Source organism: Numenius arquata, chromosome 8 (genome assembly GCF_964106895.1).
Source record: "Numenius arquata chromosome 8, bNumArq3.hap1.1, whole genome shotgun sequence".
Lineage (NCBI taxonomy): Eukaryota > Metazoa > Chordata > Aves > Charadriiformes > Scolopacidae > Numenius > Numenius arquata.
This window is the reverse complement of record NC_133583.1, coordinates 43,304,839-43,317,038: the sequence shown is the minus strand read 5'-3', so window position 1 is coordinate 43,317,038 and position 12,200 is coordinate 43,304,839. Positions and strand designations below refer to the sequence as shown.

General features: G+C 35.2%; 1 protein-coding gene across 1 annotated transcript; it reads left to right on the top strand.

Annotated features, from left to right (window-relative positions):
• The first annotated feature begins 5,166 nt into the window (after positions 1 to 5,166).
• LOC141467958 (retinol dehydrogenase 8-like) lies at positions 5,167 to 12,099 on the top strand. Its single transcript, XM_074152704.1, has 6 exons — positions 5,167 to 5,263; positions 6,361 to 6,522; positions 7,758 to 7,937; positions 9,057 to 9,150; positions 10,846 to 11,029; positions 11,866 to 12,099. The coding sequence occupies exons 1-6, from the start codon at positions 5,167 to 5,169 to the stop codon at positions 12,097 to 12,099; spliced, it is 951 nt and encodes a 316-aa protein (XP_074008805.1).
• The last annotated feature ends 101 nt before the right edge of the window (positions 12,100 to 12,200 follow it).

Sequence of the window (12,200 nt, the reverse complement as noted above, 5' to 3'; positions counted from 1 at the left end):
TTAGAGATTTGGGATGAAGGAAATAAAACTTCAAGTTTATTTGCATTGTAGTTAAGTAGGTAAAACGCTGGATTTTGGAAGCATTCTTCATAAAATATGAAATATATTGCAGAGGGGTTCTGGCTCTGCTTAGAATGTGATATGGTTGCTTCTTTGTTTAAAAACTATATATTAACATGATGTAAGAAAATGCTTTCTCCATTAGTAACATATCACAGACTGACCAGTCTTCCAAAGGAACTTTCTGTCCTAGTTCTAAAAACTCAATTACCTAATCTATCTGGGGAAAAGGGGTAGTGTGTTTGTGTGTGTATGTGTTTTGCCTGGGGGTATAGTCTGTCTCATTCATGATTTGATGATCTTTAAGGTCCCTTCCAACTCTAACCATTCTATGATTCTACAGTTCTTTTTCCCCTTAATACACTACCTTCCTTGCTTATTACAGGAAATACATTAATTCAGGGAAGGAATTGTTAGGTAGGGTTGATTTCTGTCCTGGTCCACTCTGCCCTTTCGGGACTCATGAAATAACCAGGTCACAGATTTTTCAGTTGAATCGTTCTATATCTGCTTTAAACTGCAGCGAAGATCTTCTAACAGTACAGCGCTCTGCTACCCTTAGAAGTTTCAAGTATTCCAAATAAAGGAACTGGAAGCACCTTATTGAGCATTCAGAATGTCGTCTTCATTTTTCTGGGAAATTGAAGTAACTTCCTGTCGTGGTTTAGCCTCAGACTGCAACAAAGAACCACACAGCAGCTCTCTCGCCCCACAACCCCAGCAGTGAGGGGAGAATTGGGAGAAAAAAGGCATAACTGATGGGTTGGGACAAAGGCTGTTTAACAGAACAGCAAAGGGAACAAGAAAACACCACCACCACCACTGACAGAGGAATATACAAACACTATTACACAATCCGATCCCAAGCTTCAACTTCCTGCCCCCTCAGCTCACACTGGTATGGAATACCTGTGTCCCGGCCAGAGCCTGGGGAGAATTAACCCTGTCCCTGCCGGAAGCAGCACATTCCTTAATTTAAAAACAAACCAACCCAAAACCCAGGTTTGACTTACAGCAAATCTTTGTTGGAGACGGTTCTTTACTAAATGAGAAATAAAATTGTTATAAAAATGGTAAGTGAAGTAAGAAAAAGACGTGCTTACAAAGATTGATTAAAAAAAAAAAGAGCAATTTTTACATTTTTGTAAAGTATACAAAGTAAAAAAAAAAAAAAGAGAAGTTATTGTAATACTATTTCATGCATTAGCTGTAAGCTTATTATGTGCTACTTATAGATGTCTGTGTACTCTATTTATAGCCTTCCTTATAAAGAATAAGCACCTAGCTAAGCATGAAGAGACACAACATAATTGCTTTTGTATTTATAATTACCAGGAGCCATAGTATTACGTGATGTTATGAAATATTAGTGGCTGATATGGTCTCTGTTGTGCCACAGTACTGGCTAATGTAAACATAGCTGCTGTGGATCGTATACTAGAGAGACTATTTTGCTGATCTCCTATATACTCCTGTTTGGTTTTTTTCTATAATGAATTGTCAAATAATGATGTCCTGCAGGTAAGCCTGTTTTTAAGGGGGGGGCAGGGCTAAACCTCTAGAAATTAACCGAAACCATACTGTGTTTGGCTGCATTTATTTCTGTGTACAGAATATTTACATTAATGTTGATGAGAATTTCCTCACTTCGTATTCATAGAAATCATAAACTTTTTTTCCACTTGATACCTTGATGCTGTTGATAAGGTTTTTACAAATCATGAGAAACTTCAGTTGTTAGGAACTTAACACAATAATGCAATTCACATGAAACCTTAAGCCTTACAAAGAGGAGTTATTTCAAAAGACAGTGCTCCTTTAGACTGTACAAAAATTTTTACAGGGATTTGTATGTGAAGATTTCTTCTTAAAATATTCTGCGTAATATCTTCCTACTTATCTGCTAGAACTTAACATGTTGAAAAATTTGTAGATCACGCTTATTTTGAGAGCAAATGCACTTCAATTACAAGAACAGTGAAGAAAAAAAGCATTAATAACTTCAGTCTAGAGGGGCAGAACTTGAGAAAGAAGCCATGGACTTGACATCTGCAGCTAGTTTTCTTGAATTTGTAAGATAAATCTTAATAATGAAAAGTAACATCTTGGTACCAATGGATTTTGATGTGGCAAATCAAGTGCAGAAGTTTAAAGGAAGGTTCTGATCACAGATATTTTGTTTCAGGGGCAAGAATTGTGAAGGAAGGAATGTTGCCTGTTGGACAAGCAGCAACCCAGGAATGCTGTTGCTGACATCATAATCGTGCCTTCAAATAGGAAATTTTAACATTGTATTTGTAAATAATGGCTGTACTTATTTGTACTGATGCAAATTACAACCTTTTTTATTTTTCCAACTGTTTTTGAAATTATTGCCTTGATACAATAGCATCTTAATATATTTTTTGAGAAGTAAATTTTATTTATTAAGTATTTTGGGTTGCAGGAATTAATTTCAGATGTCATTTTTTCCCAAGGATTTTAAGCTGTACTTGTGTTACATCTAACTTCTAATTAAAAGCGCAATGGTATTACCTTATTAACAATTTTCTTTTTTTTGTACACATACAATGTTGCAGACACTGTCTTATTAAAATTGACCTGCTCGCAAAATGTTTTAGGACACTGATTTGAGCATAGACACTGGCAAAACCTGCTTGCTTTTCTCCAAGCAGTATCTTTCAGATGGAAAGGGGTGTGATGCCGGGCCAAAAAACTTGACACTTTTTTTTTTCCCCCAAACTAAAATCCATACAAAAATTACCGTTGATCAGCATGCATAGTTATGGTGCCATTTAAAAACATATTTATTTCCAGTTTTCCAAAAATACTACAACATTTAGCAAGTATAACAGGCAAGTGGCCCCCGTTTCTAACACTTTTATATTTACATAAGGGTCAGAAACTGCAAATACAGTTATGAGGCCTAAATCTGAGTCTAATGAAAAAATTATTTATGTGCATTACAGCATGTGATTCATACTTCAGAAAATCAAGTTAATAAAAGCAGGGGAACATAATTGAATGTATTGCAATTTAAAGATTAGCCTTAAGTTAAGTGTCTTGTGTATTAAAAGCCTGTCTCAGGTGAAAACCCCATCTGTTGTTTTCCAGCAGCTCTGCAGGTGGAAGTGTGTTAAATTCCTTTTACTGTGTCTGCAAGCATGTTCCACAAATGCAACCGTTCTACTTTTAAGTGGTTGAACAAAACCAGGCACACATTTTGCTACCATTGACAAGGTCAAGATACACTCTATCTAAAGTATTTCTGCAGTTTCAGATTTATTTTGCTATTATGAACTTATAGAAGTAAATATATTATTTGTTTCTCTAGTAAATGTAAATAGTAAAAAAAGCAAACAAACAAAAAAAAAAAAACAAAAAACAAAACACATTAGAATTAGGTTGACCAGTGTAAAAACTGTAAAATATTAAACTACTTTAATTTTTTTCCTCTCCTTAGGCAGATCAGTTTGCCTTCAGGCTGGAAATGCATCAAATTTCAGGCAGATTTATTTAAAGCAAAGGAACATGTAAGCCCTCCTTCAAACACAGATTTCAAGTGGAAAATATAACCAATCTGTAATTACAGTTGCATCACACCACTAGTGGAACTCCACTAATGTAGTGTTGCATAAGGCCTTGCTTGCTCCTCCTACATGCACTAAATATAAATGTGCACAAGCAGCAAAAGCAATTTCCCTAATATCTGAATCAGCTAAATAGCATTTGCACTAAAATTGTGTATCTGGATAGTAACTTCTCTGGTAAAACTGTGGGTCAAACCTGATAAATAAGTAGAATCATAATTACATTTTCTCATTAACTTTAGATGCTGTCTTGCTATTTTGTTGATTGCCTGAGGAGTTAATGATTCCACTTATACTGTTCAAGTGAATTTATTGTTTTTGGAAAGGAGGGACTTTTTTTGTTTTTTTCTAATATCATAATTCTAGTTAAATATTTCTGTAGAGTCCTACTTTTCTTGAGTTACTAAGCAATTTACATATATGCAAATCCTGGAACACTAAGTTCATTCTTCTGAACTGCATTGCATTAACATGGGGTTACTGAATCTTGGAAAATATTTTTCTGTGTATAATGGCATTGCAATCAGCTGAATGCTCTTCAAAAGGCTAATTGCTTATTAAGGTGATTCTTTTTCTGTGTCTCAGGATGGGTTATAAATTTCCCAAGAGTCTGATTTTCTTTGTGAATGTCATATGCCTACAGTTACTGGATGCTAAACACAAACTGCATCAAATTGCCAGTCCAAATGTCCCCGCTTAATTCAGAGTTTGTGTGCAAAGTTGGTGGAATATTTTCTCCAAAACTAAAATGGAGTCAGACATCATGATAGTTCTGATTTTATTTGTTTTGGTTTTTTTTTCAACTTGTCAATTGGAGACTAGAAAGTGTTCAAGGAGGTTTCAGCGTCAGCAAGGATGTAGTGAAGCTGGTCTGTTCGTCGTCTTCCTGGCTGCTCTCAGCCGCCGGCGCGCTTGCTGACTTTCTCTGTTCTCTGTTGGGAATGCTGCCAAAAAGAGATGAGAGGAATCTGCCTAAACAACTTCTCTCTTTCCAAATCCACATCCCATTTTTCAATTTATGCTTTCCATAAAGCCTAATAGGACTCTTAGAATAGTGAGGCATCAGAGAAGAAATCCATTTGTCATTCTGTTGCAAAAGAATGAGGGAGGGTGCTGTGAGCCGGGAAGTCTGAATGCCGTTAGCGGTGGGGTCCCATTTTGGGTGCAGTTTACTTTGCATAGATGTGAACGGAGGGCTTGATGCGACAGACTGTTTGTAAATAAAAAAAATCCATGTAGCTTACAAATGTCTCATTTTAAAGAGTAATCAAATTGTGTAGTAAATATAGTCCATGTTGATGATGCGGATTATAAACTCATGCGGGAGCACCTGCTCCTGGTTTTGTCTAGTTGGAGATTATCCCTTAATCACACAGCGTCCAGGTGTGCATTTTCAGACTTGTTGACTCAGGAAAGCTGGAGACAGCATTAAAGGCCAATGACATTATACTCTAGCTACATTCAGGTTGTTGCTTCTCTGAACAAGAACTCTTGCTTGAACCACCGAGTGAAAAGAATGGCGAGAAGAAATGTCCTCATTACAGGTTGCTCCTCAGGAATTGGACTGGCCTTAGCTGTAAAAATGGCAAAAGATGAACAGAAAAGGTTTAAAGGTAACAATGTATCTGTTAGTTATCTTTTTTTAAAAGATAATCTTCAAGGCAGTACTATTTTTTCTTCCTCTGTGTTTAGCAGGTGGTTGTATTCAGTTTGGTGACTTGTTAGTTTCCCTCCTCCTACTGTCATGAAAATATAATACAGTGAAAATATTCTACTTTCTGTAAGCAGATGATATTTTTGTACTTGTATTGAAGCCAAACAGCTACTTGAACTGAACAGTTTACAAAAAAAAAAAAACAAAACAATAAACAAACGACCAAAAAACAGTAGTATAAAAATAAATAGCTGAAAACCTGTGCAGTATGCAACCTTGGATATACATTCACCATTGTAGTTAGCTTTGGTTCTGGCTACTAAAATCTTGGTTTAATGAAACATACATGCCCATTTGAGGAGTTCTTAAATTTGCAATTTTTTCCTTAAGGTATGTTTCATTATTCCAACACTGTGTAGGCATAAGAGGATGAACAAAAGGGCTGGGATTTGTCTTTCTGCTGACAGACGGGATATTTGCTATGGTTGGAAATGGATGGCAAGGCAAATACAGGAATCTGTGGTAATTCAGTTTCTCACACTCTCACTGTATTTTACTGCCAACTGACTGGATGCAAATTCATAGTTTTCTGGGTAATTAGGCCACAATAGTGATAACTAATTTGTATTTCAAGAAGTAGCTTGCAAAAATAGATGGTTTTGCAAACCTAAGGAAGCATCTGTCTTCCACCTTTAATAAAATTATGGTTGTTCTGCCAAACATGATGGTAATTAAAATAAAAAAAACGTTTAAAAAAAAATGATTCAGTGGCGTAACTTGATACCCATTATTTTAAATTTTGGTGATAATACTATCTTCATATGTTGCATGTTCTTCGTGTGCATGAAAATTTAATTCTCCTTTTGAATTTCTCGAAGATTTCAGAACCAGGCTCTGGGAAATCAGTGGCAATGTATGTTGAAAACAGATTATTTCTACTTTAGGTTTTTATCTGATATCGAAGATATGGATGTAAGAGCAATATTCTTTAATACTTCTCAGTAAGCCACAAATAAAGTTTTATTTCTGATAACTGTTGCTTCTGGTGTGTTGCAGTGTATGCCACAATGCGGAATCTGGCCAAGAAAGAGCCACTCGAGGAAGCCGCAGGTCGCAGGCTGGGCAAAACCCTCGAAATTAAACAACTGGATGTCTGTGATGAACAGTCTATTAAAACTTGTGTCAATAGTATCCCTGACAGAAGGATCGATGTCCTAGGCAAGTACAGGATGTCTATGCTATGAACAGATACCAGTTTTCTATTTAACATCTTCTCAAATACCCTGCAGAACTTTCATTAGTGTCTTTTTAAATTATCAAAGTAATAATAATTATATAGTATATTCTATTTAAGATTCTTAAGGCTTCATGCATGAGTGGATTAAATCTCAGCAGGCTCCTACGAAGTAGGGAAGCTTGTTTACCCCGTTTACAGAGGAGAAGCCTGATCATAGAAAAGAGTCTTGGATGATACAATTTTTAGCAAATGAGAGAACTTTTGCCTAAATTGGCATCTTGTACAAGACTCTCTGTCCTATCAATGAAGCCCTGTTTACAAGGAAGGCAACAGCTCTCTGTGCTAAGCAAGCAACAGAATTTGGGAATTGGCAAGTAAAAGAACAAATGCAAAGAAAGTAAAGGTACTTTCATTTTCTATTGAGAATTGTAATTCTACTATACAAGTCATTCAACAAGAAGTGTTTTCATATTTTTTTGCTAAAAATAATTATTAATATACTAGTAAGATGGAAATTGCTTACACCATCGACTATTAAATCTTCTCTAATCGAAAATTATGGACCTGCCTTAATTTTGATTAATTATTAAAGCACTGCTTAACAAGCTTCTTCTGTAAAGTGTATTATACTCCAATTTGACATACTAGTTGTACTGCAGAATGACAGTTCTATCAATCATTTCTCTCTTATAAATACCTAGGAGGCAAATAAAAATCGATGGAGGTGTGTTTTGGTTTTGTTTCGTTATTTTTCTTGACAAGGTGAATGTTAAAAAAATAAAACAAAAAGCAGACCAAAATATGACCTGATCTATCACCTTTTAGAATAAATTGAAGAATTCTGTTCATTCCTATGGGTATTGACGGTATCCTCTAATTCTTAATACTGAATTATGAACAAATATAGATCATTTTTGGCTCATTTGCCTGTAATTCTTTTATAATTTAAAGAAAAAGGACTAATCAGAAATAAATTAGTTAAAATGCTAAATATCAGATGATTTAAATTGGATTAAAAGCATAATTAAAAATAAAAAACTATGGCTATTTCAAGTGTATTTGCAAAGCGTTAGTGACAGAGTAACATCTTTTAATCCTTTCTTTACAGATTATTTAAGGATCATTTAATCCTTAATTCTCATTTTACTTTCAAGTAACGATTACAAGTTAATGTTTATGGAGATTATTGCTTACTGTTTTCTTCCATTTTCTGCAGTTAGCAATGCTGGAATGGGGCTCATTGGACCTATCGAATGTCAGACCATAGATGAAATGAAAACTGTGATGGATACCAACTTCTTTGGACTGGTTCGACTCCTGAAGGAGATTTTGCCTGACATGAAGAAAAGAAAGAGCGGGCACATAGTTATAATAAGCAGTGTTATGGGAATACAAGGCAAAGTTGGTTTTTTTGTTTTTGTTTTTGTTTTTGTTTGTTTGAACTAAGAGTTCAGTATTCAAAATCTAAAGCTTACCTCTTTTCATCTGAAAAAAAAATAGTGTAGGAGCTAGCATATCTAACTATTGTCCTTTGTAATGCTGAAGTTCCAACTATAAGAACAGCACTTAAACCTGATGGTTTTTATACATCTAGGTAGTATGTTACCACACAACTACTCTAAAGACATTTTAACAACAAAACCTGCACAGTGATTTCTTTTTAGAATTTTAACTCAAACTGTAATTTATTTATTTATTTTTTTAAATTTTTATTATTTTTTTTTTATTATCTGGAAAACAGGGCTTTGTAGCATAACTTTTCTCTTTGCTTTTGGAAAAAATAATGGGGATGGACCAATGTGTTTACTACGCTCTGCACAATAATAATAGAATAAAATCCAATCATGTCCTGGACAACTGTACCACCTTTTTTATAAAGTTTCTCCTCTCATAAAACTCCACAGAGTCTAATTTTAGTGACATAATGATAATGATGCTCCTACTCTTGTGTTCCATCTAGTCTAGCTGTATTTGTTTCAATTATCCCAACAGTGGCATTGGTCTTACCAGGATTATTCTGGTGAGCGAGGGACCTAAGTCAAGCTGGAAGAGTTGTTATTGTTTAATACAGTACTTACCATCCACCTAAATGGATCGATGCAGTGCTTTTTCTAAATCACTTAGATGCAAAGCTGGATCTCTTGCATAATCGTATTTCCTGCATTGCACTCAGCTTCTGTGTTCATCTATAGCCTATTAAAGTCTTGCTGATAAATAATGCAGATGGTATTGTATGTACAGACACTTTCATATCTTAGACTAAAAACATTTAATACCATCCAAATAGATGACAGCATCAGCAAGGAGGAAAAGCATTAGTCAAGCATCCTTCCATAGAATGAGCAATTTTGAGAACACATGCAAAAAATCAGTATTTAGACTGAGTATGCACAAGGATTTTTCTAATGTTTTCCCAGCAAGACTGTAGAAATTTTAGGAAAATACAAGAGTTTTAAAAAACTATTAGTATGTTGAATACAATCACATTCTCAGGATGTTTTGTTTGTACCATCAGGTATCTTATTTAATGATGTTTATGCTGCATCCAAGTTTGCTGTGGAAGGATTCTGTGAAAGTTTAGCTATACAAGCACTCAAATTCAAACTGCAGTAAGTATCAATTCACTGGTGTAAACTGTATTTTAGATTAAATATATTCAGAGCTAGCAAACAAAATTTTAAAACTTGCTGCTATCTAGGAGAAACAGATTGAAGAACCCATGGAAATCATACCTTACAAAAGGCATAGAAACATACACATTCTTCACACTACATAAGCAAATAAAAAGATCTAGATGCTAAAATAAACATTTTCTCATGAACAGTTAAAGGCTGTTCAGCTTTGGATAAAATACAGTTTATGTAATACTTCTGAAAACAAATTTTTCCATGCAATATCATAGGAATAAAATTGTAATATCAACCTGTACTATTTTCCTTCAGAAAGGATAACAAACTTCTTAGGCAATTCAAAGATAGTTCAAGGGCTCATCATAGAGAGGGAGCAAGTGGAAATCCATCAGAATGGAACATATGGTGAGATACCTCTAATGACAGGAGGAGGGAGGAAAGTGAGAAAGAAGACTGTGGTGCACCATTTCTTAATGTTTAAGACAGTATTTAAGATAATAGTCTTGTTTATTATGTGGGGGACTCTGGGGTTTGGTTTGTCACATGTATATTCACATTTGTGTAATTCTGCTACTATTCTTTGTGTGAAGTCCAACGATTGTTAAATATCCATTGCACCTCTGTGTGCCTAAACATTTCACCCTTGTGCAGTGGGAGAAGAGAGCTGCTGTCGTGGGATTTCAGAGACAAAGCGGCATCCAAACTGGGATTTTACATACTGCTCTGAAAAGTTTGGAGGGATTTAAAATAAATATATTGTAATGATACACAGGATATACTAGAATTCGTAATAAGATTTCAAGACTATAAGATCCAGCAAAAAGGAGGTTAAAAGAAGAAAGTAGAATGGGAAAAGGTCAAGATCAAGGTCCAGTGTAAAGAGTAATGCTACAATTCCAGCAAGAGCTGGAATTCTGCTGTCAAGGTCAATAGTTTGATTTAGTTCTAAAGAGAAGCCTGATCAGAACTCAAGTCTAGGAAGAGGTCCTATCCCAAAGAGCGTTTGATAAACATAGTGGCTGGGAGTAATTACTGCCTGAGAAAAGAACTGGGAAAGAACTGAGCACTAACTGTATTTCAGTGATTTGCTATAATATGCTACTGAGCAAAATAAAATTTTCCAGATTTGGCAGCAGCCAAAATCTGTCCACCCACAGAAAAACTCCCAACATTGTATTTTATTATGGTATTATGGAAGGATCTGGAATTATGTAACACTGACAGCTTGACAAAGAAAATCCACATTTGGGTAATTCCCCCCTCTTTTTCAGCTACTTCTAGTATTATCACGAGAAAGCTCTAACAAAGGAACCAATGTAGGATTTTGTCCAGAAAGTAATCAATTTTATAATAATATTTTAATTATTTTTCTTAATAGTTGGTAAGTTCTTGTGTGAGACAGCAGGTAACAACTGCGCTTACTTCTGCCATGAATTAAGTTACAGCACTTCCCTGAAATGTAGCCTAGGCAGATTTCTACTACTACTTGTGCATGGGCAGGAGCATGAGAGCAATAATGCGGCATGGACTGTCCTAACAGAATGTACTGTTTAATATTGCTTGCTAGCATGTACTTATAGTGCAACTCTTCAGTATTCTTTTTTGAGAAGGACAGAGAGGTGTATTTCCCACAGAGGACAGTCAATAACCAGTGTATCTTTGCTTTTTAAACAGGTTAAGTTTAATTGAACCAGGTCCTGTGGTTACAGAGTTTGAAAGAAAAGTGTTTGAAGATGGAATGAAAATGGATCTTTCAGCTGCAGATGAGGAAACAGCTGAGATGTTTACTAATATTTACCTTAAAAATTACAAACAAATTTTCCAGAGCCTGGGACAAAGTGCTGAAGATGTTGCAGAGGTAACTCATCAACAATTCTCCCGTCTTCTTTTTTATTGATTTTTTTTTCCTTTGTCATTTACAAATGCACTGGTTGGTGGGTTTTTTCAGTAGAAGCATTAGATTTAATTAAATTTAATTCACGCAATTTAAAATTACTTTTAAAAACCTAAGAGAATCTCAAGAGTTTTAAACAAAACTCTTTAGAACATTAAAAGAATGTTCATTTTGAAGCAGTGAAGACAGCTGTGAACTGTAATTTAAATAACACTGAGTTGTTAGATACACTTATCTGGTGAAGTCTGGACATTCTGCAGTGTCACCATACATCTACGCAGGGTTCCCACCACTGTTTACAGCCGCTCTCCATCTCACTAGTAATCCCACTGCTAATGCCAAATTCACTCCTGCAGGAAGACAAGTTTAGGCAAGCTGTGGAAGGGGACAATGATTTCAGGTGCTTGCTGCTAAGGAATAGGTGGTCAACTGAAGTTTCCCAGATCTTCCTGCAAAGTGCACTGTTCTGATCCTTTCCCAGTGAACTGTAAAAGAAAGGATCTACCTATTGTGGGCATACAGGCATAATTTTGGAGGACTATTCATGATACTTAGATGTAAGGTTCTATCACCATGGTACAGATAAACAGAAATAGGACTAAGTATAAGTAAGAAGTACTTATGGGCTTAAAAATATTTTAAGAAAAAAATATAATGAAATTCTAATAAAAAGATGTACAGGTTTTACGTAATTCTAGCACTTCATTCTTCTACTTTTCCTCTGCTTAACTGAAAACTAGGTTTTTACTTTATTGTTTTGTTAAAGGTTCTTTAACAATTCTGTTTCTCATTCTTGACAGCATACAGTAAAGATAATTCTTGCAGAAAATCCACCTTTTCGCCATCAGACTAACACCTTATATACTCCGATGACAACCCTGAAATATGCAGATCCGAATGGAGATCTACCCATTGATATATTCTACAAAATGGTTTTTCATCATGACAAAATCTTCAGCGCAAGTCTTAACTTTATCAAGTTGCTAAGGTGGAGAAGTAGAAAGAGCTTTGACCTGGGAAAACCCTCACAATAAGGATGAGATTATATAGTGCAAGTTGGAATTACTTGTAGCTACTGATAATGCAGTATGCTGTTATTCAAATGCCTTTGCTCTGTAATTGTGAAAATGCATTC

What these genes read in the sequence shown, in the direction of transcription:
- LOC141467958 (XM_074152704.1), top strand. Translation starts at nt 5,167, where the DNA reads ATGGCGAGAAGAAATGTCCTCATTACAGGTTGCTCCTCAGGAATTGGA. An exon ending in TGAACAGAAAAGGTTTAAAG is followed by an intron (nt 5,264 to 6,360) that starts GTAACAATGTAT and finishes GGTGTGTTGCAG; the next exon opens with TGTATGCCACAATGCGGAAT. An exon ending in GCACTCAAATTCAAACTGCA is followed by an intron (nt 9,151 to 10,845) that starts GTAAGTATCAAT and finishes CTTTTTAAACAG; the next exon opens with GTTAAGTTTAATTGAACCAG.